Source organism: Thamnophis sirtalis, unplaced genomic scaffold (genome assembly GCF_051295495.1).
Source record: "Thamnophis sirtalis isolate CommonGarterSnake01/CBP01778 unplaced genomic scaffold, rThaSir2_p1.2 scaffold_2, whole genome shotgun sequence".
NCBI lineage: Eukaryota > Metazoa > Chordata > Lepidosauria > Squamata > Natricidae > Thamnophis > Thamnophis sirtalis.
In genome coordinates this window covers 67,258,575-67,286,518 of record NW_028261382.1, presented here as the reverse complement: position 1 = coordinate 67,286,518, position 27,944 = coordinate 67,258,575, and the positions used below count along the sequence as shown (strand labels likewise).

At 42.2% G+C, this 27,944-nt stretch overlaps 3 protein-coding genes across 4 annotated transcripts; 1 reads left to right on the top strand and 2 right to left on the bottom strand.

Moving 5' to 3' along the window:
* Positions 1-1,676: 1,676 nt before the first annotated feature.
* On the bottom strand, positions 1,677-6,368 carry DYNLL1 (dynein light chain LC8-type 1). The gene is made up of 3 exons (XM_014071447.2): positions 6,157-6,368; positions 3,608-3,745; positions 1,677-2,080 (listed from the first exon to the last, which is right to left on the bottom strand). The coding sequence occupies exons 2-3, from the start codon at positions 3,737-3,739 to the stop codon at positions 1,943-1,945; spliced, it is 270 nt and encodes an 89-aa protein (XP_013926922.1). The 5' UTR covers positions 3,740-3,745; positions 6,157-6,368; the 3' UTR covers positions 1,677-1,942.
* Positions 6,369-12,893: 6,525 nt separating this feature from the next.
* Positions 12,894-24,376, top strand: SRSF9 (serine and arginine rich splicing factor 9). The gene is made up of 4 exons (XM_014071443.2): positions 12,894-13,251; positions 20,634-20,800; positions 22,234-22,406; positions 23,432-24,376. Exons 1-4 carry the CDS (start codon positions 13,001-13,003, stop codon positions 23,573-23,575), a joined length of 735 nt encoding a protein of 244 aa, XP_013926918.1. The 5' UTR covers positions 12,894-13,000; the 3' UTR covers positions 23,576-24,376.
* A 943-nt stretch (positions 24,377-25,319) lies between these two features.
* GATC (glutamyl-tRNA amidotransferase subunit C) lies at positions 25,320-27,936 on the bottom strand. Of its 2 annotated transcripts, none has more exons than XM_014071444.2 (4): positions 27,786-27,936; positions 27,268-27,437; positions 26,817-26,920; positions 25,320-26,301 (listed from the first exon to the last, which is right to left on the bottom strand). In XM_014071444.2, exons 1-4 carry the CDS (start codon positions 27,882-27,884, stop codon positions 26,240-26,242), a joined length of 435 nt encoding a protein of 144 aa, XP_013926919.2. In that variant the 5' UTR covers positions 27,885-27,936; the 3' UTR covers positions 25,320-26,239. The 2 variants fall into 2 exon arrangements, with proteins under 2 accessions (XP_013926919.2, XP_013926920.2); XM_014071445.2 differs by having other exon boundaries at positions 27,268-27,434.
* Positions 27,937-27,944: the final 8 nt, after the last annotated feature.

The following is a 27,944-nucleotide window of genomic DNA, read 5'->3' as shown; positions in this document are numbered from 1 at the left end:
CGGGGCCATGCCGCTGGGTGACGCTCGTGAATGGCCCAGCGCCCCTGAGTTTCCCCTCCCTCTGTGTCAGTTTGCCGCGCAGCGTGCACCGCACCATCCCCCCTCCTCACGTTCTAATGTAATGCAGGGCTATCTTACGATTCCCCTTCCTCCCCCTCCTGCCGCTCTGCAACGATGTCCCACCTCCTCGTTATGGCAAGCAGCCACATAGCGATGTCCCACCTTCTCTGGTACAGTGATCCAATGATAGGAATCACTGTGCCGTGTGTCATAGGAGGCGGGACATCATCATCACAGCGGGACATCAGCATCATGAGGTGAGTGAAGTATTTCATTGAATACACCGGTATTGTGTGATAATAATTTGTTATGCAGAGCAAATTTTTACAATGGCTACTGTATATTTAATGGGCACAGGCAGGCTGTATATGTTATTCAATGGGCAATGGCATTATTGATATCTATTTTTATTTTTGAAATTTATCGGTAGCTGCTGCATTTCCCACCCTAGGCTTATACTCGAGTCAATAACTTTTCCAGTTTTTTGTGGTAAAATTAGATGCCTCGGCTTATATTCGGGTCGGCCTATACTCAAGTATATACGGTACCTATGGAGAAAGGAATAAACCAGCAAATCTTTAGGATAAGAAAGCTGAAACTTTTAAAAATAACTTGGGTAATAAATGTCTAGATAATCTAGTATTTGCCATTGGTAACAAATGTTTTTACATTTAAAAGGCACAAAACATTTCCATGCTTAATTTCACTACCAGTATCAGTGTTGTCCCTCTTTGATAGTTAAGGAAGTCTCATGTACTATTTGAACTATATCTTAACAAATCCACATTCTTATTTCCATGGGGTGCTTCCCTCATACACATTGCTTTTAGACCATAAACTTTCAAGGTTGAAGGAAAAACTTGATACTCAATTAAACATGCTATTTGTCCCAACTTTATAAAGCAGAGCTGATCCTGCAACATGTCAACCAATCCATTAAGTACATGCAATCGGATCTCTATTAAGTGAGAAGTGCAATTACACGTTTTTCCAAATATGGGATGCTCTAGTCCTTAAAATGAAGCTAAATATTCAGCACTCGTTTCCCATGAGATCATCTGCTAGGCTTTCTTCCAATCTCAGGAAGACTTTATTAAATACTGTGTTAATATATAGTATGATTGTACTGAGCTATCTAGCACGAAAGGTTAATAACCCTTAATATTGAAGCTTGTATAATAGAGGCAAGAAACTCTATACAGTTTTGTTTATCTGACATATACAGATATGTCAAATGGTAACAAATTTTAATGCTAATTGATTAAGCATCCATAAGTTTTGTTTAAATCATTCCATTACAGCATATTATTCTCTTGCACAGATATGCTTCAAAAGGAAGTCTGAATTAGAAGGAATTCTAATTTTGTGTCTAAGGTGCTCTCTTAACAGCTGTGCTTAATGCATTGGAAGCCAATAAAGTTAAACACAAAAAACCTAGATGCATTAGCTGGTACAGAAAGGCATTTTCAAGGTTTAAGTCAAATATAATAACCTAGGCTGATCCTATGAAACCTTGGAGTTAAGCTTGGAAAACATTAGCTAAACAATTTTTAGCTTCAGTATAATATAGAACCCCAATGGAAGAGCTACCCCAAATATAGAAATTTTAGAGTAAGTTAAAGAATGAATACCCAACAGTTTTATTAGAAAACTTGGATGGATTGTTTGTTTTAGAAAGAAAATACATACAAGCTTACTTTTTTGCTATTTTTTTATGGCCACAACAAAAACACAAATTGGTACATAGGAGTACCTGTCATTAAAACAAAAGGCTTGAAGATCAAGGTATGTTCCCTGGGGAAGGCTGAAGACTTCAGTCTATTTGGAATTAGCGTGCAGTCCTGTAACCGAATGCATACTTGGGTGAAAAATTTCCATACTTCTAACCAGATTTGAAAAGGAGAATAGCAACTTGACCCAGGTAAAAGTAGATGAAGTGTTTGGTCTCATGAGTCACGTAGCTGCCAAAATTTCTTCCCACAATGCAGTGCCAGGTAGGATTGTATTTCTTGTCAAACTCCTGGAAGAGAACCCCTTAAAATCTTAGCATCATAGATATTAATATTTTCATTCAATCTATTATACTGAAAAGCATGTCTTATTCCAAGTTACTGAATTTTAACTCTTGAGCAAGTTTTAGTTCCAGTATATCCTAATTTCTTCACCAATTCTCTTTTTGGTGTGTTGACAACCCAAAGGTTGTCTTGGGTTGTAAAAGGTGAAAACTGCTGTGCCGGCAGGCCTGGGGCTGATGAGTTCCCTACCCCTCTCGAACAGTGTGACTGTTGATTGTCTTTTAAATTCCCTTGTACCTTTTTTGTTGTATTTCCTTCGTGTTTACCCCCCCCTCCCGGGTTTGTGAGCCGCCCTGAGTCCCTCAGGGAATAGGGCGGCATATAAATAAAATAAACCTTCAAACCTTCAACTCCAAGCCCTTAAAGATTTGAAGTGATAATAAAATGCAAGAACTCACATGATCATGTTAGCCAATTCTGCAGTTTCTAGGGAAACGTTAGGCATATATGCATTATTTTTTCTAGTGATTAAATCAGTATGTGCTGATAACAATACTGTCAGCTAGATGTAAAATTATTAGAGATGTGAACTCTTATATTTCTGGGACATCCTGGTATCTTGCATGACTCTGGGCCACACTAATCCAGGAGCAATTGAAATTGGCCCATGTGGTTCTCTGTGAGGATACGTCCTAGGAATCAGTTCTGGAACAGCATAGTTCAGAGGAGCAACTGAATATTCTTGAGTCAAAAATGTGTAGTCCTACAATAGCAGGATTTGTATATACAAAAAAGCATAGTACATAGAGTAAGAACAGTATGAGTAGGGCTCAACATTCATCTCTGAAAGCTATGACTAATGCACTGAAACAAAGAACTCGCATCATTAAACTGGTTTTATGAGTAACCTGCATATCTTTTCACTCAGATCTTTTACATAAACCTAGTATCTCATTAATCTATGGACCTTGGATATTACATTGAATAATATAAAATTATTTACATTGCTGCACTTGTAAAAGTATTACATTTAAATATTTTATCACTTGGCATTTTTCTATGCTGAATCTAAGCCAAATGCAGAAGATTGTAGCCATGGTTCAATTAACGTTATAGGTAACCCACCAACTTGAGAACTGAATATTCTGAAGAACTCTAGAAACTTCCATCCCCCCTCTAGTTTATCCCAAACATCCTCAGGACCTTATCATTCAACAGACAATTTGACACTTTCTGGAAGTAAATTCCCCAACCGTGAAGTATTCTGGGAGCAGGATAAGAATGCAGCAAATAATTGCTGATGCAGAGAATTTACTTCCAGAAGCCGTCAAACTCACCCTGCAAATTCTGTTACAAATTTAGCATGGTCCCATCAGTGAACAAATTTTCTTTCCATTCACATAATACTTTTTCTGCCAGTTAGGACTTGGTATTACTTTAATATTAATTTATAAATAAGATTATATTCTTGGTAGTTTTTTTTCTAAATTAAAATTCTAAGATAGTAATATGAGATGATGGTTCAGCACTACCTTCTTTATATGGGCAGCAATATCTTTCTCAATGTTATACTTTTCCAAGGCCTGTGTAGCACACTCCACAGAGTCCTGCTGCATCTCCTCAGACATATCTGCATTTTTGATCACAGCCTTTCGATCACTCATGATTACCTACAAAGAATGAGAAATCATTATATAATTCATCTGTTCTGCAAATAAGGTATTCAAAAGTTTAATTTTTAGAAGCAACCTTTTATATTTTATAAATACTTTATATTTTTTAAAATATAAAGGTTTAGCCCAGAGAGAAAAACAAACCTATTCATAGGTTTCAACAGGCAGTTGTCGTTTAATGATGCACTAAGTGATGTGGTCATAAAGTATAACATAATATGACTGCCAATTTATGACAGCAGTTACAACAGTCCCCAGTTGTTTTCAATAGGGGAATCCAGCATAGTTGCAGTGTTCCATGGTCATATGATTATCATTTGCGACCTCCTGCTGACTTCCCTTTGTATTTGCTCAAACAAAGCCAGTAGTGGAAGTTGCAAATGGTGATCATGCGAGCACTGGACACTGCAACAATAACTCTAGCTTATTGCCAAGCACTCAAATAGTGATCATGTGACCACAACATTCCAATGGCCACAACTGCAGTTATAAAACTCCTTGTCCAGTTTTGTCAAAACTTTGAACAGTTGCTGTAAGAGTGATTGTTCAACAAGGACTATCTATAATTATTTTTGGCAAAAAAATGCAATGCAATGCAATAAATTATGCCCCTCTGCTTCACCAGACTCAGCCTGACAAGTACTCAGAATCCTTCTAGAAAAGATTGATATGCAACAGATTCATTTCAAAAGGTAAACATGATTGGATTTTATTTCTGTGTGATGGGAGACCACCAGGATATACCATCTGTAGACTAGATTGGAAAATTTGAAACATGCAGACATTCAGGAAGAAGGCAGACTCTGTATGTGCTCATGAACTCAGAAATGGTGAGACTCATTTTCCTTACTAGCATAGCTACAATCTATACACTACTAAAATAAGCAGCACAGGGATCTTTATATTGCATGTATTGATTGCCTTGTAATAAAGCAGATATCCAACTGCTCCTGGGTATCTATTTTTACTCCACCCACTTGCTTGTGTGCAATTACACCTTTTGCACAAAAAGGCTAGGTGTTTATGCTCAAGGGAGATACCACTTTTGCCAAATTTTCTGTTAATTTTCATAGCCCCATCTGTATATATCCTAAATGTTAACCCCCTTCATACCAAACCCATCTAGGAATGTCTGTCTCCTAACCCAATGGACCTCACCCGTCAACCGCTTATCCCCCACAAAAAGTATCTTAATTTTCAATGTCACAGACAACCGCCCACCACCACTCCTTGACCAGATCCTCTCAAATCCAACTATTCTTTCCTTCTATAGATAACCAGCCTCCATCATTTCCATCTTCCCTGAAAGAAGGAAATGGGGAGAGACCTTGTTATTTCTAGTACTAGCTGTACATTGCCTCAGCAGGATTCCCTCCTCAAGCACCTAACCTGCTCTCCACCCTGAACTATGTTCATTTGTTCAGTGCTTACACTACATTTTAAACAGGAATGTTACTATTGAAAAGCCTTAGTTTTTTAGGTACTAGAGGATATAAATATTATTTCTATTTACACTATTAACCCTTCGGTTCAGGAACCCAATTTATATAAAACAATTACCTATATTAATTAGGGAAAAATGATAGAACCTCAGATTAGACCCAAGAAACGCTTTAAAGTGACCCATCACGAGCTATCCTGCCATGGATCACTCTTCCAAAATCTCTTCCAGGTTTCCCCATCCACCCGCACCCTCTGCGCCATTTATCCTCCTTCCCCTTTTAACTCCAAGGATCCTGTAGCGCGGGCACGATCGCTCTTTGCCTCCGAATTAAATCTCTTTCCCTTCTCCCGCCTCCCACCCCAAAAAAGCTCCCTTCGCCCTTACTCCACAATGCCGACACGCAGGACAGCCGCAGAAGCCTCGTAACCTCATGGGTTCCTTCGGGGAAGCCGCAGAAGGGGGACGACGGCTGGCCAAAAATAAATAAATAGCGTGGCGTCCCGTTGCACAGATTTTGGGGGAGCTGTTTCAACCCCTCCGGCAAGGCAGGCAAGGAGGCCGATTTGGAGGCGCTGGAGGCGGCCTGGCGCCGGCCGATGCTCCCCGAAGTCTTTGGGATTTCGGCGGAGGCGAGGCTGTGCGCCGTCCCCCCCCTCCCCCAAGCGCTTCGAAGCGGGCATCGGCCGGGTTGCTGCCTCACTCGCTCCCAGCCGGCAAGGACGCTTCATACGTGGGTCAAAAAGGCCAGGGGACTCCGGGGTGCGCGACTACAACGCCCATAATCCACCAGCCCCCCCCCCCAAACGGCTGGGGATTTTTTTAGGCATTGTAGTCGTCCCCCCATCGCCGGGGCACTCCGGGTTGAGGCCACGGCGTTCGGGGGCGTTCCACGACCTCCGCCAGGCCCGCCCAACCCCATGGGCGATGTAGTGCGAGGCGCGGCCCCGGGCTCTCTCTCCCTCACCGTGTGGTGGTGCGGCCGCTGCTGCCGGGCTGCTTCCGAGGAGTGCGGGAAGGGACGTTGGTGGAGCCGGTGGGCAAGTTGGCACCTCGGCGCTCCTCCGGGTCCCCCGTCGCTGTAAACGCACTGAGGTAAAAGCCCGCCCGCGCGCTTGCTCAGCAGCCCTGCCCGCCTCGGCCGCGACAAGCCTCGAATGCCGCCCGGCCGCTGCTTCGCCCCACCCTCCGTCCCGCCGCCGCCACGCCCAACGCGCCGCGCTCCGTCCCGCAGGCAACGTCCATTGGCGGCAACAATACGCCTCACCGCCCATTGGCTGCAGTGCCCCCGCCTCGCTCCGGGTTTTATTGTCGCATTTTATTGCGGACCGGCATGCACTGCGCCGGGCGTCCGTTGCCAGGGCGACGGGCCGGGCGGTTTCAGAGCCTGTCCGGGCACGTGGAGGGCGGCGGGAAAGCGAACCGGTCGGACGAAACGGGACGGAACCCTAACGAAATCCATATTTTAAAAAGAAATTCAGTCCCAAAGCTGCAGTTCCTCTGAGCACATGCAGAGATTCTTCTCCTCGGGAAAGGTGTTTCGGGGGTTTCCTTCCAATGAATTTCAAACTATCCTTCTCAACGCCAACAAGTTAAAGATGGGAGAACAACTCCAGAGAATTCCCTCGGATTTTAGGCTTTATTACATTTTAAATTAAAATCATTTTAGCACGGCATCTATTTTGTGTTGGAAGAAAACTCCCATCCTGTTCTAAACCACTGGAAATAAAATGGAGGCTGCTTGGAAAGGAGGACTCTTTATTGATGAGCAGAATCAACCACAGAATGCCGTTCTGGGACAGCTGACATATTGGCTGGATGTTATAGGTCTCTGTGACTTTGAAGTTTGAACTGTTCTTGGGATTGTGCAATGAAGGGGGCATTTTGTGTCTTTTGCTATTTCAATGGTGGTAGGTTAATCCTATTATGTCCTAAAGGGTCACATCCTGTCCTTAGAATTTGGGTGGGGAGGATGCAAATTCTTAATCCCATCAACTGGAGCTGAAGGGTTTAGGTTTAGATTTATTCGATTTATAAGGTATCTTGTTTGTGAATAGATTGGCCCAGTCTTCCTTAATGGGCACTAAAAACTTCAGGCATCTGCTGGAGGCTATTTTACTATGCAGGAAACAGGCTGTTTTCTGCCTTTACTAGTATGTTTCTCCATCTCCTTTGGGGAAATATAATATATGCCTCTTTAATATTCCCCAAAATATTCATTGGGGGAAGGGCTTCCTACACATGCAAAACTATCCGATTCATAAAGCAGCCAGCAGTGTACTGCATCTGCCAAAAAACCAAATGCAGTCTTAGTGTAAGGATTGCTTCTCCTGCTTAACAACCAACACAACTGCTGAACAACCACAACTGTGAGACCTGGGACTGCCATCACTGTGTGGTCACATAGGCATCTCACTCAATGACTGCAATAACCTATGACCAAACTTCCAGACTCATTTATGGTTGTAAGTTGAAGACTAATTTTTCACTAACTTTTTGAGCCAAGAAATAAACAATGCAAAGAAATTAAGAATACACTCTCTGAACTTGGATGGGTAGCACATTCCCCCTCAATATTGGCACGCAAGCTGGGCATTTTCCTATACTCACAGCTCTGGCTTCAATAGCAGGGGTCAGTTGTGGTTAGGAAGGCCTTTTGCACAACCCCTTTTGGTTGCAAGTTGTGCCCTTTCCTAGATTGGAGGCCCTTCAGAACGTCACTCATGTCCTAGTCACCTCATAGCTGAACTACTGCAACACATCCTACATGGGCTATTTATGAACACCTTAGCTTTAATTCCAGAATGCTATGGTGTGAACAGTAATGCATGCATCAGTACATCCATGTCCTGGGCTTTCCAAGCGGTACTGGTTGCTGGTTTTCCTCCAGATGTGGTTCAGAGTACTAGTTGTGAGGTCCTTGGTGTTCTCTGAGCTTGGTTTGGTTGCCAATCATCAATAAATGGGGGGGGGGTATATACAGTAAATTGGGTCTGGTTTGCTGGAGCAACCATTTCTCCATAGTTTTTTTCTGCTCATTCTATCCATTCCAGCAGGAAGGAAATGCTTCAGGTTCCATTGATTGAAGAATGCTGATTGGCAGGTCTTTTCATGCCTGTTCTGTCATAGAACCTGTCCTATGGAACATTCTGCCTCCAGAGATTAGAATGACCCTGACCCTTTTAGCCTTAAGGCCAAAAGACCTGGTTCTGGGCCCAGGTATGGGCCCCTGACTGGGTTTCCTGGCTGCCTTAACACTGCTGATAGTAATATTTTCCTAAGCTGCTAAGCATTTTTGTATTTATGACCGTTACTGTTTTTATTTTTGATCAATTACAGAATAACAGTGGAAAGGGATCTTGGAAGTTTTCTAGGCCAAATCTCTGAAGTAGGAGACATTCTACCATTTCAAACAAATGGCTATCTAATCTCTTCTTAAAAACCTCCAGTGATGGTATACTTACAACTTCTAGAAGCAAGTCTTTCCACTGATTTAATTCTCACTAACAGGAAATTCTCAGTGACAGGAATCTTTAATTCTAGTTGGATCTCTCAGCACCTGTTACTTGTTGTCTTGCTTTGGAGAACAGGTTGATTCCCCTCCTCTCTGACAGCTCCTCTAATATCGGAAGACTGCTACCACGTCCTTCTCTTCCTTAGAATATACATACCTAATTCCCTCAATCATTCATTGACATTGTAATTTAGTCTTCAGTCCCCTAATGCTCTTTGTTGCTCTTTTCTGCACTTTTTTTAAAAGTGTCTCAGCATTTTTGTATTGTAGTGACCAAAACTGGACACAGTATTGTGTGGTATTACCAGTGGTACTAATAGTTCATAAAGTGGTACTAATAGTTCATGTGATCTTGATACGATCCTTCTGTTGATGTAGCCTAAGACTGCATTGGCTTTTTGGCAACTGCAGCCCACTGCCCGCTCATATTTAATTGATAGCAATAGCACTTAGACATACACCGCTTTACCGTGCTTTACAGCCCTCTCTAAGCGGTTTAGAGTCAGCAAATTGCCCCCAACAATCTGGGTCATTTAAAAAATTTTTTTATTTATTTATTTTAAAACAAAGACAAAGAAACATAAAAAAAAGAAAAAGACCATCTTCCATTACAAATTATAGAAAGTGTGTCGGTTGGTTACAAAATTTCTATGCATCTCTTCCATAGCCATCACCTGCTTTTCATATCAAATCACATTTTAAATTCAAATATGTTTATATATGTTACGATTATTCTATCTCAACCTTAATTTGACTATAATTGTTTTTACATCCTTTTATATATAATATTCAAACTCTAGAATAAAATTGTATAGGCATTCTATTAAATCATCCTAATAACATCCAATCACAATACCTCTTTATAACATTCTAAATAAAGAAAAAAAATAGATTGTTTATATTTAATATCCAAGCTTTTAAACCTCATCTCATAATTTCCATGTGTTGTTGATATAAAATTTTATATCATCAAACTGTATCTATATGCATTAATATCATTAATCATTATTTAACTATAGCTATTGTCACTTCATTTTATACATACTACTAATAAACGAAATTTAGCTTAATTTTTTAATACATTTTCATTGCATCAACCTGTGTCTTTCCAGTAATAATGCAATCTTATATCTCTTGCCATTTGTAACATTAATGTTCTAGTTATTTTCTTGATAGATCTTGTATAAACTTTTCTTTGCAACGTTATTCCCTTCGTATCTCATAAAAGCTCGAAACCCAGCATCTGCTCTTTCCATCAGCTTATCTTGGGTTATCACTTGTGTTTCTGTCAAAATTTCTCTCCTTATCTCCATCAATTTTTCTCTTTTTTCTTCTTCTATGCTTTGAAGTTTGGGATAGAGTTCCAATCCATTTATCTCCCCTTTCCATATTCCACTTTGCTATTACCAACCATGGTCACTTTATTGTCAATATCCACAGTTTTCTTATCTCTTTGCTCATTTTTTTCTTCCTTTTGAGTTCTGTCCTCCACTTTCTTCATTTGATAAACACCCTCCTTTTTCCATCAAATTTTTCTGCTTTGTATTCCATATTCTCCAAATTGTTTTCAATTCTCTTTGTCACAACTAATAATTTTTGAATTTCAAACATAATCATTTGCAATGTTAGTTTCTTTTTCCTGTTGCGCCATTCTTTCAATTTTGCAGGCACTGTAATGTTCAAGGCTTTTTATTAAACTTCAAACAAGTTCATTATTGTCTTTCAAGTCAAGATGTTGTCTTCCCTCCAATAGCTAGTGATAGTACTCCCGAAAAGCACCTGTATAAACAATTTGTGCTCTTCCTACTATCACTCTCAGTAAGCAAACTGAAAAAACCTTGAACATCAAATGATCAAAGAGAAAGAAGAAAAAACAATATATCCAGCCTCTAAGTGGCAGTATTGTTGCTTTTCCTCCTGTTGTTACAACCCTCTTTATATTTCTTCTTATACCTTCTTTATATTCCAAACTTAAGGAGAAAAAAATCCTTAAATGGAAATCAAAAACAATCCAATCAATCCAGTCAAGCATTGTAAAAAAAAGAGGAATTTTAATTCATATATATAAGCAAGAATGAAAAATAGAAGAAAAAATTAATCCGTTCAATTTAAAAAATAGGGAGTCTTTGCAAAAATTCCATCCATGAAAAGAAAAGTTAGAAACAAGATAACACACTAAGCTGAATGTAGTTTAATTCTGCCACTTACATTCTTCTGTCTTCAATTTAAATTTAGCTTTAATTTTTTGGGGGTAGACTTTTTCTAATAGTAAAATTTCCTCACCAGTTCGACACACTTTCTCTTTCCGCTTTTCTTCCATTCTGAAGCTGTCCCGACTTCATCAAGCTGGATTTCTGCCGCCGGAGATAAGGGCTATTCCTGGATCTTTTAGGGACTTTGCAGCGTCCCTGAGATCAGCAGGAGGTGCCCTTCTCAATCACCATCTCTGCGGGACGGTTTAGGTCCGAATGGACCGTCCAGCGGCAAAAAAAATCAACTGCGATCTCGGAACACCAAGATCGCACGTTGTGTCGTCTCCACATCAGCCCGCTTCCAATCTGAGTCATTTTAACGACCTTGGAAGGATGGAAGGCTGAGTCAACCTTGAGCCTGGTGAGATTTGAACTGCCAAATTGCAGTCAGCCGGCAGTCAGCAGAGATAGCCTATGTACTGCACTCTAACCACTGTGCCACTGTGGCTCATTATAGTGATGTCCATTAGGACTCCTAGATCTTTAGATTTAGGTTTATTTAAATCTAGGTCTAGATTTTATTTAATATGTTTGCCAACTAGAGTTACTTGTTGAGATGGGCAGCTATATAAATTGATTAAATAAAACAAATGTTTCCAGATTATTTTATTTACAAAGCCATGAACAATAAATTGTGGTTACTGTAACTATCCTTTATGGCTAAACCAAATTCAAACATGACTTGTGTGAGCAGATCAGCCATAATGTGGTTTCTAGATTTTGATTTAGAATGCAGGGGGATGTTTATGAGTCAGAATGGTTTAATTTTAAAGGATTCAAAGTATATTTTACTCATCCACACGTCTCTTCCAACTGGGGCCTGGCTTCATTCATTTTTTGGAGCATAGCTGTCAGAATGTTATACAGTCAAACCCTGGAGCTGCTAATGAAAGTTGTACATCTTTAATTTACGGCCATACAAACTCACTAATTAGCACACCTCTGGTTATGTTAAACATTAATCACCTACGCTTCATTTACAAAGTGCATGGGATGAAATATGTACAGCCAATACATGATTCGAGCAATGCCAAACAGGCTACTTTTACTCTGCATCGGTTGAAGTAAACCTTAAGTTTGGTGTGCTGCGTGAACCCTCTTAAACCACTTATTTGGACACAGCAGTTAGTGGTTATCTTTGTGCCTGTTGATGAAATGCAGAGGGGAATAAGTCAATCTAAACTATTTTCTAAGGTCGCTCCCCAAACCGGGCTGCCTTTCCAGTGACCTCAGGCTGCGTCTCCCAAGGGAAAGAGGAAAACAGACTAGACAGCCACGTACCTGAAATAGAAAGTGTGGTTCTCCTGCTTGAGCAGGGGGTGGTGGACTAGAAGACCTCCAGGGTCCCTTCCAGATTCGATTCTAATTCGATTCTATTTTCTATTCTATTATTCTACAATCACCCGCACAGCCGGGAAGAAGCAGATTTTAAACGCGGGGCTGACGGAGCGGGTCTAAGCAATAGCAATAGCAGTTAGACTTATATACCGCTTCATAGGGCTTTCAGCCCTCTCTAAGCGGTTTACAGAGTCAGCATATCGCCCCCAACAATCCGGGTCCTCATTTCACCCACCTCGGAAGGATGGAAGGCTGAGTCAACCTTGAGCCGGTGAGATTAGAACCGCTGAACTGCAGATAACAGTCAGCTGAAGTGGCCTGCAGTACTGCACCCTAACCACTGCGCCACCTCGGCTCATCGTTCAACGCCGGAGAGCCCCAGTACGAGACTCGCACCGCTTCCATTTCGTGGGTCAGCGGCAGCCAAAAGTCGGGCTCCTTTCCAAGCGCGCCGATTCCCCCCCCCCCCCCCCCACACACACACTCAGCGTTTTCGGGCGAGGTGGCCGCGAGCTCCTCCGAGCATGCGCCTTGCGACCCCTGCCCGCCAGGCCGGCCCAGCTTCCGGCGCGCACCCGCTTCCTCCTCCCCTTTAAGGCGGGCGCCGCGTTCCTCTTTTCTGCCCTCCGTCAATCGGCTCCTGAGGGAAGGCCGTGCGCGGAGGCTGCAGCGGTCGCCGAACGCGGGGGGATAAGCGAGCGGGCGAAATGTCCGGGGGCTGGGGCCGGGACATGATGGATTACGGGGACGGGCCCGGCATGTCCGGTGGCGGCGGCGGCGGCCGCGGGGGAAGCAGCGCCGGGGGCGACGGCCGCATCTACGTGGGCAACCTGCCGCCCGACGTGCGCGAGAAGGACCTGGAGGAGCTCTTCTACAAATACGGCCGCATCCGCGACATCGAGCTGAAGAGCAAGCGCGGCCTGGTGCCCTTCGCCTTCGTGCGCTTCGAGGACCCGCGGTGCGTGAGGGGACGGGACTGGGGGGGGAGGGGCGGCCTTTCCCGCCTGCGCCGCAGCACACGCGCGCTCGCCCTGCGCGGCCCCCGCCCCGCCCTGAAGGGGCTCTCTTGAGGGAGGGGATGGCCTTTCCCGCCCACACGCCTCTGTTGGGGTGGGGGGGTGTCGAGCGGGGCTGCAGCAGCAGCGAGGAGGCTCCCGCCTCTTCTCGGCCCCGGCCGAAGCCTCGCATCATTATGCCTGGCTGTTGCCGCCCCTGAAACTGAGGGGAGTGGGGGGGATTCACCGGCTTGGCGGGGAAGATCGCGCGCGCCGAGAGACGCTCCCCAACCCGAGACGCGTTTTAAATCCGCCTGTTTATACCGCCGCTGTTCTCTGGCAGAGGGCATGGAAGCCGTTCAGGAAATAGCCAGCATCCCCAACGGCAACAAGGCAGCCTTTTCAAATAAAGACTGACGCGTGAGTCTGTGTGTATGTGTGTACACACATATATAAGCATACCCTTCTCAGTCTTTATTGAAAAGGGATTGGTTGCCTTGTTGCCATTGGGGATAGAGATCGAGATATATAGATATACATATATATGCATAGATATACACTTTTCCCAGCCCAGGTGACTGACAGGAATTCCACAAGTAGGGAAGTCAGAGTTCTTGTTATAAGTATAATCTTTATTGTCATTGTACTTTAATACAACGAAATTGGTTATTAAATTGTTAATGTGCCTGTGTGAGAAAATGCAACCTGGCTCCAAAAAGTGTTTGTGTGTGCATCTTTGTTTGGTCTTGCATGGCAGTGCTGCGGCGAATGGCTATGGCAGGCATTCACTTTTGGGTGTATTCTCAATATTGTGTGGGGTGGTTTTTATATACAGTACTTTATACATTACCTGTCATTCAATATCAGTTTGGCAGGGCAGTTATGAAAAATAATTGTATATTCAATCAATCTTCAGCAATCAATAGAAATAGAGTGGGATGTGAATGGGCATTTGTACTATACAATGCAGCAAGGATATCCAAAGCATTTTGGGAACAATCTTGAAAAGTAATGGTGGTGGATAATCTTCCAGCGCCAGGCTAAGCTTGATTTGCCATTGACTTTTTCGGGGAGTTTTGTGGTGGTCTTTCTTTCAAGTTCTGAACAGATTTGCCTGTACTGATTCTGTTTACCTTTCTCTGGATCAGCTGGGCGCTGGGACACTTCTACAGTAATAACAATAATAAGTTATGCTTCTTTGTTTTACGGGAGCAAGGTGGCATCAGTAAGCAGCTCATGGGTTAAGTCTAGTAAGTTTTGTGCCCCTTAACAAATAGACTTCTTTGGCCCATGTTAATAATACAAGAATTGTGGTTATTTAAAAATATGTTGAATTCTGTTGAAATATACTGTTCATATGAAATGTAATCTTGGAAATCTTAACACAGTCTTGTGTACATTTATAATAGCTGTGCTGTTCTTTTTCCACCTATCTTCACATTTTGACCCAGGCAAGAAAAGCATTCGGTCCCAACAGTCTGTTCATTATAAGAGCAGATGTTTTTCCCTACATCCATTTTGTCTCGACATGCCCTCCTCAGAGACGCTGAAGTTTCCATTACTGAATGACTTAAACTTCCATCATGTTTGCTTTCCTCAAACCTTAAATGCCCCCTCTCTTTTTTGACAGATTTGCTCAAACCATTAAGTTTGAGTAGACTAATGGGAACACCCCTTCCAACACACTCAAAATGGGAAAAATATGTTGCATTTTCTGTGTGCCTGTCTTCTGCATCTTCTCTAAAAAGGCGAATGTTTTTTGTACTGCACACCTCATTCTTGTTAATAGCTATATTCTACTTGCTGTACAAACTAGCTGTACAAAAAATAGTGCTTAGCAGTATAATTTGTTGGTGCTGTATAGGTGCAGAAAAGAATTTAACTCTTGGCATCCTGTTGCTTTGAAATGAAAACTGCTACTCTTTCACCACTACGATTTTCCTCTCAAAAATTTAAAAATAGGAGGCATGAGTACTAGATATGTTTGTTACCTTCACTTATAAGATTTTTATCCCACCTGTTTATATATAACAAAACAATTACCTTAGGAAAGTCACTTCTTTCTATTCTCTCATTTTCTGAAATATATTCATAGCTTTAACTTGCAATGATAGGAATGTTAAAATAGTGTTTCCTTTTTAGGCTATAAATTAAAGAAAATACAGAGTAAATATGTCATTTTTCTACCTTGGTCATGGTCAATCAGAGAAAAATAAATCTATGGCCCATTTGTGGCTAATGCTGTACAGATAGAGGTCTGGATATAGTATTGATTATTGTTTGAGTGGCTGTAGATCTGGGACATTCTAATCACTTACAGAGTGCTTGATAGCAAAATAGGATAATATGATTTGGATTCCACCCAATGGAAAAGTAACTGAAATACCTACTGTGGCCAAATTTTAATTGATTTTTCCCTTTTAAATATGATGGATGCAGTGGCTAAGTTGGATAGAGATTCAATTTAACTGGTTTACGGGTAGCTTCAACTTACGACCACAATTGAGCCCAAAATTTCTGCTACTAAGCAAGACAGTTAAGTGAATTTTGCCCCATTTTACGATGTTTCTTGCCACAGTTTAGTGAATTCCCACAGTTGTTAAGTTAGTGACACCATTGTTACGTGAATCTGGCTTCCTCATTAATAAGTACATCTGGCTTCCTCATTGACTTTATTTATCAGAAAGTTACTTCATTTGTCAAAAAGTGATCATGTGACCCCAGACACAGCAGCTGTGATAAATACATGCCAGTTGCCAAGCATCCAGATTTTGATCATGTGACTGAAGGGATGCTGCAACGGTTGTGTGAGAACCATTCATAAGTAAGCCGTTGTAACTTAGAATGGTCAGTAAATGAATGGTTGTAAGTTGAGGACTACCTATACTGGTAGTTTTTGCTATGTAGGTGTAGCAAAAACTTGGGCATGGATTCACCAGTACATTGTCAGGGTTCCAAGTAACACTTCTAACAAAAGAACACTCCGAAGCTTGAGTTTCCTCAAAGTTCCATTTTATTAGGGATGTCATATTGGCACATCTGGGAAAACCTGAATCTGAAAGTTTCCAGGTTTTCCCCACCCAAAAGAAAGTCCAAGTCCCTGCCCAGCACCCACATGTCCATTACATGATCCAATCAGGGACCATCCAAACTGGAGATGCCTCCCAGTCACCTCCTCACAGCTACAGGGCCAGTTGACCTTGACTTTCTGAGAAAGAATGTTATGACTACATAGCACCCACACTCTGTATAATCCCCCTTCCCATTTTCCCATAGTAGAACATGTGGCAGGCCTGAAATCCAAAAGGTAAAAGATGGCTTCCAGGTCTGACATACGTATTAAATTTGCTTTGAAAAATGTACCTTTCTGACTCAAGTAGCAAATTATGTGGCTATTTTTGATCAGCTAATGTCATTATACTTCAAATGTAGATAGATAGATAGATAGATAGATAGATAGATAGATAGATAGATAGATAGATAGATAGATAGATGGATGATAGATTGATTGATTGATTGATTGATTGTTTATTTATATGCCGCCCTTTTCCCTGGGGGGACTCAGGGCGGCTCACAATCAAAAGGGAAGGGGGGACAGACTTTTACATATAAGACAGTACATGATTAAAAACGCAACATTCATACCATTCGGGCGGGTAACAATCTTTAGCCCCAGGCCTGACGGGATAGCCAGATTCTAAGGGCTGTGCGGAAGGACTGGAGGGTGGTGAGGGTACGAAGCTCCACGGGGAGATCGTTCCATTGGGTCGGGGCTACCACCGAGAAGGCTCTCCTCCGTGTGGTGGCCAGTCGGCATTGGCCAGCGGATGGAACTCGGAGGAGGCCTAAACGATGAGATCTAATGGGTCGTATGGAGGTGATCGGCAGTAGGCGGTCTCTCAAGTACCCAGATCCACTACCATGAAGGGCTTTATAGGTGGCAAGTAGCACCTTGAAGCGTATCCGGAGATCGACAGGTAGCCAGCGCAGCTCGCGGAGGATAGGTGTTACATGGGTGAAACGCGGTGCACCCACGATCGCTCGCGCGGCTGCATTCTGAACTAGCTGAAGTCGCCGAATACTCCACAAGGGCAGTCCCATGTAGAGCACATTGCAGTACTCCAGCCTAGAAGTCACAAGGGCCCGAGTGACTGTTGTGAGAGCCTCCCGGTTCAGGTAGGGGCGCAACTGGTGCACCAGGCGAACCTGGGCAAATGCCCCCCTGTTCACAGCTGACAAATGGTGTTCGAAAGTCAGCTGTGAGTCCAGGAGGACTCCCAAGTTGCGAACCCTGTCTGAGGGGTATAATGTTTGACCCCCCAGCCTGAGAGATGGAATATTTGCCAAATTGGCGGGAGGGAAACACAACAGCCACTCGGTCTTATCCGGGTTGAGTACAAGTTTGTTAGCCCTCATCCAGTCCCTAACAGCTTCAAGTCCCTGGTTCATCACGTCCACCGCTTCATTGAGTTGGCACGGGGCGGACAGATACAGCTGGGTATCGTCCGCGTATTGATGGTATTTTATCCCGTGCCGCCGAATGATCTCGCCCAGCGGTTTCATGTAGATGTTGAAAAGTAGGGGAGACAGGACCGAACCCTGCGGCACCCCATATGTTAGGGGCCTAGGGCTCGATCTCTGCCCCCCAACTAACACCGACTGCGACCTCTCCGAGAGGTAAGAGGAGAACCACTGCAACACAGTGCCTCCCACCCCCACCTCTCGCAGTCGTCGCAGAAGGATACCATGGTCGATGGTATCGAAAGCCGCTGAGAGGTCAAGGAGAACCAGGATAGAGGCGTGGCCTCGATCCCTGGCTCTCCAGAGGTCATCGGTCAATGTGACCAAAGCAGTTTCTGTGCTGTAACCAGGTCTGAAGCCGGACTGGAATGGGTCCAGATAGCTGGCTTCCTCCAAGGCCCGCTGGAGCTGAAAGGCCACCACCTTCTCAACAACCTTCCCCACAAAGGGGAGGTTGGAGACTGGACGGTAATTGTTAAGAACGGCTGGATCCTATTTAGGAGGGAACGGGTTATCCTAAACAGGGCGGCCGGGCGGGACTCGGCGGAGGCAATCAAGGTGGCAATATAAGATCTTTTTGCTGTCCTAATTGCCCTGATGTAATCCTTGATGCACGATGTTAGAAGTGCTCGGCTCAATTCGGATTTGTTGGATCTCCACAAGTGCTCTAGGCGTCTCTTCCGGCGCTTCCTCTCCAGGAGTTCCTCGGTGAACCAAGGGGGCCTCCTGGATCCACAGCCTCGGAGCGGCCGTAGTGGTGCAATCCGGTCAAGAGACCCCGTCGCTGCCAAGTTCCAGGCAGCAACCAGGGTCTCCACCGGACTGTGGGCGAGAGTATCAGGAATAACCCCAAGCTCCGTCTGGAACCTCAAGGGATCCATAAGTCGCCTGGGGCGGAACCATCTGGTCGGTTCCTCCTCCCTACAGCGGAGGTTTGGCCTCCGAAAGTCAAGCCTCAGTAGGCAAATGTAGAAGTTTATTCAATTCCACATTTGAATCAAACCCTATATTTGAACACCATTTTGTTACTCAACACCACAGCAAACACACACATACCAGGGGAGAGAAGCCTCTATTCTTATGGCCTTCTGAAAAGGCATTGAAATGGGTCTCTACAGCTTCAGGTGGAGAGCGCAAAGCAGCACACAACCGAGGGGCTGGTTAGTGTTGTTTCCCTTTGCCTTTTTAACTAATTTCTAACAAATTTTAATCATCCTTGCTACTTTTTAAATTCTAAACTTTCTAAATTTTTAATTTTTATATAATGTTTTAATTTTTCATAATACTGTTTTAATTTTTCAACATTTTATTGTTGAAGCCCCTATCTTCCAGAGGGAGATGGGCAGTTCAAAACTGCAAAAAACAAAGATTCTCTGCTGACGAAAATCTTGGATTCTCTAAGTGAAGAAATAGAAGGAATGGACTAAGCTAGATAAAATGCCATTCTTATCTATAACATGACAAAACGAAGAACAAAGAATGACTAAACACCACTTGTAACCCTGAAGTTGGACTAAAAATCCAAAGAAAAATTTGTTGCATCGCCTCTAAATTAAAAAAAAAAGTTTAAAATGATTTATAGAACAAGAGTTGATACTCCAACTGTCTGCTTGATTGTGGACATCCAGAACAACCTAAATGGAGGGCAACCCATCTTTGGCTCAGAAGCCTCTGTTCTTAGCATCAAGAAGTCTTCTAATTCTTCAGCGGAGTTTAGGATTTAAAAATATGAAACTGTTAATTGTGCCGCTGACCAACCTAATACTATGAAAAAGAGAGACTACTATTCCAGATAGATCTCATAGAACAAAGCAGAATTGTTAAATTTGGGGCCTTGCGTATTGTGATCTATTAAAGCAAATTGAAATTTACACTGGCTCTTTTTTCCATCTCTTGTAATTTTGATCTTTGTTTAGCTTATGATTTATTATAAGTATTTGATTCTTTTTTATTTATAACTGTATTTAGGTCAGTTCATTTCAATTTGTGGAATATATAATCACCGTCTCCCATTTTTTAAACTTAAATGACGACTTCTGTGGTTATCTCTAGTGAAAGTTATTTTCATTTCTACCTATCCGGGGGGAATTTGAGTGTTTTTCTCTGAGGATGCACTATTTATTCAACCAGCTGGCTTAGTAATAAATTTGATGATGATTGTTTCCATGCGTTTTTTTGAAAACGTCATTTTATTTGTTTATCAAACAAATTTATATAGCCACTCACTCACAAACAGCATGTTGAAGTAGATTTATAAAACAGCTATTGTAATTCCTGAAACAGTTATACCTTAAATATTACATATTGCTGAAGAACTATCTTCTTGAATACACAAGACAATAGCGTGGCAACATATATTCTGCCAATATTCATAAAACGTATGCAGCTTCTGTGATTATGTAGTGGTGTTTCTTTTAAAGTCCCAAATTTCTCAATTCTTTTTTGAAAAATAATCTGCATTGAGGATGAATAATATTTGCAATCCCTCTTTTATGCTGTGATTTTTGTTGCAAAATAGAAGCAGTTCTGTCATTTATCAACTTCACATGTTTGGTTTATTTCTAAAATCCTGATAACTCGGAACCTCATATTTTTGTAATATTTCTAAAACTCTGAACTTTGATCTTAAGACCATTTTAGATTCAATCAGATGAATTTGGGCCTCTGCTGATGTCTGCCAGCTTACGGTAGAAACCAGCAGCTTCTAGCTGTTTTAGGCTTGTATTTCAGCATTTTGCACTTTAAGTCTTAAGCTGCAACATTTTCAAAACCTTTCAGATTGTTTGGATAGTGGTAAATATGGCTATATATTGTTTGTTCACAGAGATGCAGAAGATGCCGTTTACAGAAGGAATGGTTATGATTATGGCCAGTGTCGTCTGCGTGTTGAGTTTCCCAAACCTTCAAGAGGTCGGGGAGGTTTTGGTGGGGGGCCTCGTGGCAGGAATGGCCCTCCTTCGCGACGATCTGAATTTCGAGTCCTTGTTTCAGGTATGTTCCCTTCTAAATTTCATATTGACTGGAATCCCTCTGATGCAATCTCCAGTTGTAATGGAGAGAAGATTACCTTATTATTACCATATTATATGGTTTCTTTCTTAATACGGAACCTGTCCCTGTGGAGGAGCTTTTTAGAACTGCAAAAGGACACTATACTTTTCTGATTCAATCCATGGAAAGTCTTGATTATGGATTCATCACGGTGAATAAATGGTGAGCAAAAACGTCTCCAGCTGGAGGCAAGAGGGAACTCTTGGATGCAAAAAGGGGTCACTATATGGGCGGGCAAAGTCAAGGAAGGAAAACTAGGGATCAGTTTTATAGTGTTTATGGCAGAAGGAACAGGCTTTAGATGGTGCTGTGCAACCAAAAAAAATTCTTATTAAAACCTGAGAAACAGCTGCACAATATTTGTTTTTTTTTTATGAAAGAAAATTAACCTAAAATTAGTTCCCCTCTGTTCAGACCTTTGTGGAGTCCTCAAAACAACCTTGATAAAACTGGAGTAGGTGTCTGTGTCTAGTGAGGTGGGAGACAAATGAAAAAGTCCTAATCTCACTGGGAAGCAATGGAAGTATTTTGGAGGTTTTGCCATGGTGATCAAGCCTCTGAAGAAAATTCAGCACGCTGTGGCCAAATATATGGAATGGCCCACTTAACCCATAAAAACTAAAATAAAATGCCAAGAAATCTGCATTTTACTGTGGCATCGTGACTAGAAATAGAATTATCGGTGAGGAAATCGTTCAATGACACTTCAATTTTGCAGCAGGACCTGGAAATGAAAAGACTCAACCCCAGGTGTACATCTCCCACACAGAAGCCTGGGAGGGCAGGGAGGATACCTGAACTGGCTATTGGCTTGAAGGTAGAACCCGCCTTACTAGAGAGTGTTCTGAAGCATTCTTGAAAACTGCCAGGAAGCAGCAGCGTACTAGTTTCTTCAGAATATGTTGTGGAACAGGGAACTGACTTCCCTTTATCTTTCTTTATAGCATACCTGTGGATAGCTAACACAGGTATCCTTGCTTCGCTGCCCAAGGATAAGCTATTGGAATCTAAGGACCCAAATACTCTTAGAATGGGACCCTCTTTCTTGGATGCAAATCTTATTTTGAGTACATGGAGTACAATCTGTCCAGTCAGTGTTAGGGGTGATATTAAGTTTACATTGGACAAATAGGATTCCTCTGACCACCCAGAACTTTGAATCCTAGATCTACCTAAGGGACTGCTTTGCTGACACGGAGGGCTCACCCTTTGGAATGGAACTTATTGCTGTTCTGTGGACCCTAATTATAGCACTGACTCTGGAATGAACAGGACCTCTATGGAAATGGTGGACCACAGCCATGCCTGGCATAGCCTCAGCAACTAGTGACATCTCTTTACACAATCTCTTGTGTTTTGTGTTCACTGCTCAGGGCTTCCTCCATCAGGCAGCTGGCAGGACCTGAAGGATCATATGCGTGAAGCTGGTGATGTATGTTACGCAGATGTTCAGAAAGATGGAATGGGGGTGGTTGAGTTTCTTCGCAAAGAAGATATGGAATATGCACTGCGTAAACTGGATGACACCAAATTCCGATCTCATGAGGTGGGTTCCTGCCTGTGGGTGAAGAGCATGTGTGTTTGCCAGTCATGGAGGAACATACATTAACCTGTCCTTTGTGATGCTCTCTCAAGAGGCTTCTGGGCACAGTCTAGCAATAGTCTTGGAAACAGCTTAAATTTTGTAAGATTAAGGGTTGCCAAGGCTATGTGAAACCTACCCCATGATGGTGTGGTTAAAAACACTGAAGCAGAAACTAGGTTTTTTGCTTTATTCCTGGAATATGAGCATTTGGATTACTTGCTTTTAACATCTGAGCAAGTCGATTTCATTTGTCATTCTCCCATTGACAGCCAGTGGGTGAACAAAGATGGCTACCAGCTGATTGTTTCAATAAACTTAGCTTGCCTTCTATTGGCATGCTGAAATGATATTTCCCAGAGGAGCAGCTGTGTAGCTTTGTGGCTTACTTAATAGTAAACCTCCCCACCTGTGCCTGGATCTTCCTACTCAAGGTGGTTTGATACCTCTTCTATAAACCAGGTTATTATTCTTGGGGCATTGCTACTTCACTTGCAACCACCTTCTTCTAGTGGCTGGCTTGATCTTCAACCACCCAGTCAATCACAGATGGAGGCTGCTTGTTATGGAATTTTCTTCAAGAATCTGAAGTGCAGAAACATTTAAGTTAAGATGGACTGGGTGAGAATTCACCAAGACCTTTCCTAATTGTGCTGAAGGACTTCACTAGCCTGCATCTCTCCCTCTGATAGCTTAACTGTGGAATACGACATCATCGCCCTTCTTAGTTACAGGGGGACAAAACATGTCTGTGTTGGCCTACACAGCCTAGCTGTAACAAGCCCTGTTTCTGCAGACCTGATGGGCCACATCTGAATTGGCCTACGGCAGCAGGCAATAGGATTTGACCTGCCTGTATATGAAAACTCTTCGGTCCTGAGCCACTCTGTGCATTGGTTTCTCGCCTTCATTGCTGGCATTCATTTATTCATAACACTGACCACAGGATGTTATGCCAATGTTTGGGTTTTCTCTCTTCTGAATTCCAGGGTGAAACAGCCTATATCAGAGTTTGTCCTGAAAGAAGCATCAGCTACAGCTACTCACGCTCCCGTTCTGGTTCAAGGAGTCGCGATTCTCCCTACCAAAGCAGGGGATCACCGCGCTACTCTTCACCCTTTAGGCCATTCTGATTGCACCCAATAGGGACTTGTAACGATGTGAACTGAGCTTATCATTTGTGCTCAGAGTTTACATTCCAAAATGGATGGATATAGTCTTTCGTAGGAACCTTTTTGGTTTTTTTTTTCTTTCTATTCAAGAAAATCTTTTTTTTTATGACAACTGTTTTTACTAGGGAAGTATTGGTAATGAAGTATTATGAATCATTGCCACCTAAAATGCATTTTATTTGGAAAATGTTCTTGCTTTTCCTCTCAGTGAGGGAAAATGAGCTTGAAACTCATACATGTTAATAGTTTGCTGGATGGGCTTTAAAGCAGCGATCGTTGATGGTGTTTCAAAATATATTCCAATGTTTCTGTAACTAAGTGAGTGGCTGTCTTTTTGTGCAGTCGGGGTAGAAAGTGGAGATAAATCAGATGAGCCTGGTTTTTAAGTTGCTTTTTCTTATTGGGTTAAAGAAGCATTTTAAAGGCTTTTGCTCTCTACAGCTGTCATACTGGAAACATCGAAGGGATGTTTAAGCTGTTCTACTATAATACCAGTGCAATTGCTTTTACTGGCTGTTTTGATATGTAATTTCACAAATAGTATCCAGGACCGATTTTATCAAGTCTGGAAGATTTGAGAGAGCAGATTTAATACAATTTCATTACTTAAAAGGAGGGGCTGAAAATTTGGGAAATGTACTGGAAGGGAGTGTTCTGTGCTTCTTCACTAACTGCAAAATGTGTCCAATTTAAGCATTTTATGGAAGTCCCATCATTGATTTGATCCATGAAATAAAATGAATTTCAGTGGTTTTGTGCTTAGTTAACTTGTAAAGAGGTGTTTTATTTGAATTCCGTGTCTGTAACTGTCCACATATTAAGAGCTTAATAAGGAAAGATTCATTTAGCTAGCTTGCAAGTTTAGAGAAACTGTTGCCAATCTAGGCTTTGAGATCGTATTTTGAGACTTTGCTCAAATGAGTTGCTGCAAAGGTCTAGTCCCACGTCTTCTATTGAGTTAATACCTTATTGCATCATATTAATAGCTGCAGTCATATAAAGAGTTAGTGGAAGAATAAACTAATGCCATTTTAGTATAAAATGGATTAAGTTGCTTGTGTTGTATATGAAATAGTACAAAGTACAATGACAGAATATGTAGCAAGTAAAACACGGAGCAGTATATGTCCATTGCAAAATCTAGTGTGGCATATTTGTCAGAAAGTCTCTGTGCTTTGTTTACTAAATAGTGGCTGGGATTCAAAATGTGCTGAGTAAAAAAAAATGTGGCTTATTTGTGGCTTAGTGATTAGATACCCTGAATGTGGTTTGTCTGCACTTATTTTGTATCCTGCAGAATAGCATTAGATGCATTTTGTTGAGGGGGGTGAGATTTAAGACACCAATTTTCTTCTTTCAAAATAAAACTCTCTCCTGAATTGGACTCTTTTCTTGGCAAGGCTTAAATGCCCCCACCTGCTCTCCATAAAGCACAAAAAATTATCTGACCGTTTTTGGACTTTTAGATGCCACACTAACCATACAATGCTGTCACTGGGCACACAAAAAATGGTATTAGGCATATGTAGAGAGGTTAGCCAAAACATTAGGCTACATTTCTGAAGCAACTCATTCCCATCTTGAAAACTCTCTCTAAAGACCATGAACATTGTTCTTCAGTTAATTAACTCTAAATGCCACAGCATATCTTAATACACAATACCACACATCTTCTTTTGCAATAATTAAAAGAAATTTCAAAGTATAAAAGCAACTGTGCTACATTTTATTCAGTTTTCCTGGAAAATATTTTCTATTTCATGACCAAATAACAAGGTAACAGTAATTTGAATTCATAAAGTGAATGTTTGAATTCAGTTTTGCAGAATGTTCTGCCCTCAGCAGTAATACATGGTCTCTTTTGTGCTGGGATTTTTTTTTCAAAGACAGAAGCACCTGTGTCATTAATGTCACTTTTTCTGATATTTCTAGTTCTGAACACCATTTTAAGGATCTGTGAATACGATTTAATCAGTAGATCTTGGCATGTGCTAATGTCTGCCAGCTTATGGATTAGCAGTCAGTATCTCACTTAAGATTGTATTTCAATAGTTTTATATTTAAGCTTCAAGCTACAACAGTTCCAGATATTTTTCATGTTCCTCCTGGACTGACTGAGAAGTGCTAACCATGGTTATATGTTATTTGCCTACAGCGATTCAGTTTATGGAGGAATTGAAGTTATGGCCAGTGTTGCCTCTATACTCAGTTTTCCAAACTTTTAGAGGGTTGGGCTTATGAACTCCCCCATTTCATGACCTTTGATCATAGTCTCTACACAATTTATGCGTTTCTTTTGGGGAATTTGGTGGCTGAGGTTTGGTGATTAAAATATTTAACACTATAAAATGTACCAGTAAACTAGTACAAAATTTTAATATGACCAGAATTCTTGTTACAGAGTTTAAAAGAAGTTCTAGACATGTTCGCACACCATGTTTGTGTTAAACTTAGTGTCAGTGATACGCTTTCCTAATCCACACAGCTCCATGTCTTTTCTTCTCGGCTAACCGAAACCAGTCATTTCAGTTCCTGTTCCTCCCCAAATTATATGAAGTACTTGATATAAAAATTCAAGATGACAATGCACAATGTGTCTAAAAACAATTGAAGTTGGATCTTCTATTAAGAATCTTCCTTGTGAAGAAAAGTATTTCTCTCTTCTACCTTTGGCAGAGGAATGTTACCTAGTGCAAACAAAGATTGGCAGGAATAAAATATTTTGATGGGCAATTTCTATTAGAAATACAATTTAAGTATTATATTATCCAATATATAATTCAACTACTAGTGCTATAAAGCTAAATCAGATGTATATTATTGATGAAGAAAAGAGGACTTGTTTCCAAAGAAACAAACTTCAATTGTACTCCTAGTTGTAAAAATGAACTTTAAGGCAATACTTTACAAATTTTAAATGGAAAATGTCAGCTGTCAAGGATGTTCATGGCAGCTCTTTGTGTTGCTTCCAACACAGTATTGACCAAATTATACTCTCTAGAATAACTGAATTAAGCACATGTAATATTGGATTCTATAATTTAGGCAAGTGCCAAAATCCAGAATGGTATTTCTTAGAGATACAATAGACCCACCATTACTGCATCCTATATAATGAAACTTCTCTTGCATTCACATTGTGAAAAAAGTGTTTAACATTCTACAACATGGATTTCCCTGTGCGCCCCCTGCAAAATGTTACCTGGTGGAGCTATGAAATATCCTTCAACTGTCTTTGCAGCCTTCTTCAGTAGTTCCTCTGCACATTTTCCTTCCAAAATATTATCTTCCCTGAGGTAGAGATGCCTGAGGAATACAAATTATTCATCAGTCTGCTAGGAAGCTTAGAAATACGGCGGCTTTCTACAATGTTTTCTCCCTAAAGGCCAGGTGACGTTACACGGCTAGCCAAGGCTAGAAAGAACAATGGGTGCAAGTGGTCCCACTTCATCCAACTGGGGGACGATTCAGCAGTACCACCACTGTTGCCTTGCCAGACTTCTACCTGCAAAAAAACCTCATTTTGGTTTTTTGATGAACACCCTTTCTCACAATTAAATGGCTTCCTGACCATACCAAGTCCGCATGGCTGTCCTGGAGCTGGAAAGTCAGAAAATAAACTCCAGAAACGATCAGGGGCTCCCGGTAGCTACCTGTCTTCCAGCACCGATTCCATGGGTTCAACGCCATCAGTGTTCACCACTTGAAGTTGTTCAGCGAATTCAACTGCGCTCTCCAAACGGCGGACGCCCTCCCAGTTGCGGAACTCTACAAGCGCCAGTCGCTCAAGATGATCCAACAACTCCAAAGTATTTTTTGTCTGCTGAAACAATTTTTTGAAATAGCGCACTTAAGCATCGCAAAAAATAATAATACCGGCAAACTATACTGTGTGGCAACTGGGATTATACTCTTAGAAATGGGGCAGAGAGGAATTCAGCTGGACAAGACATTTTTTTTAGGCTTCACGTTTCATTTCACCGGGAAAGTCCGTCCCCGTCCACCCTCCCCCCCCCCGCGTTCCTACCAGGCTAAATCACGCAACGGAAAGCCGAGCTGGAGAAGCTCCCTGTCGGTCCCCAAAGCAGCAGAGCCCGGGGAGATACTCAGACCTAATTGTGCCCCGCTCCCCTGTCATCTTTGCAGGGGGGCGCCCGGTCTCCCCACTCACCCGGCCGGATCCGACGTCCTCCGCCGAAGAGGCGCCCCTGCAGCCCAGCGCAGCGCGCAAGGGGTTCCAGCCCCGCCGGGCCCACCTGCACCCGAGCATATCAATGCGTCGCTTCCGGCGTCGATGCGGAAGTGACGCTGCGCCTGCTTCCGGGGCGCT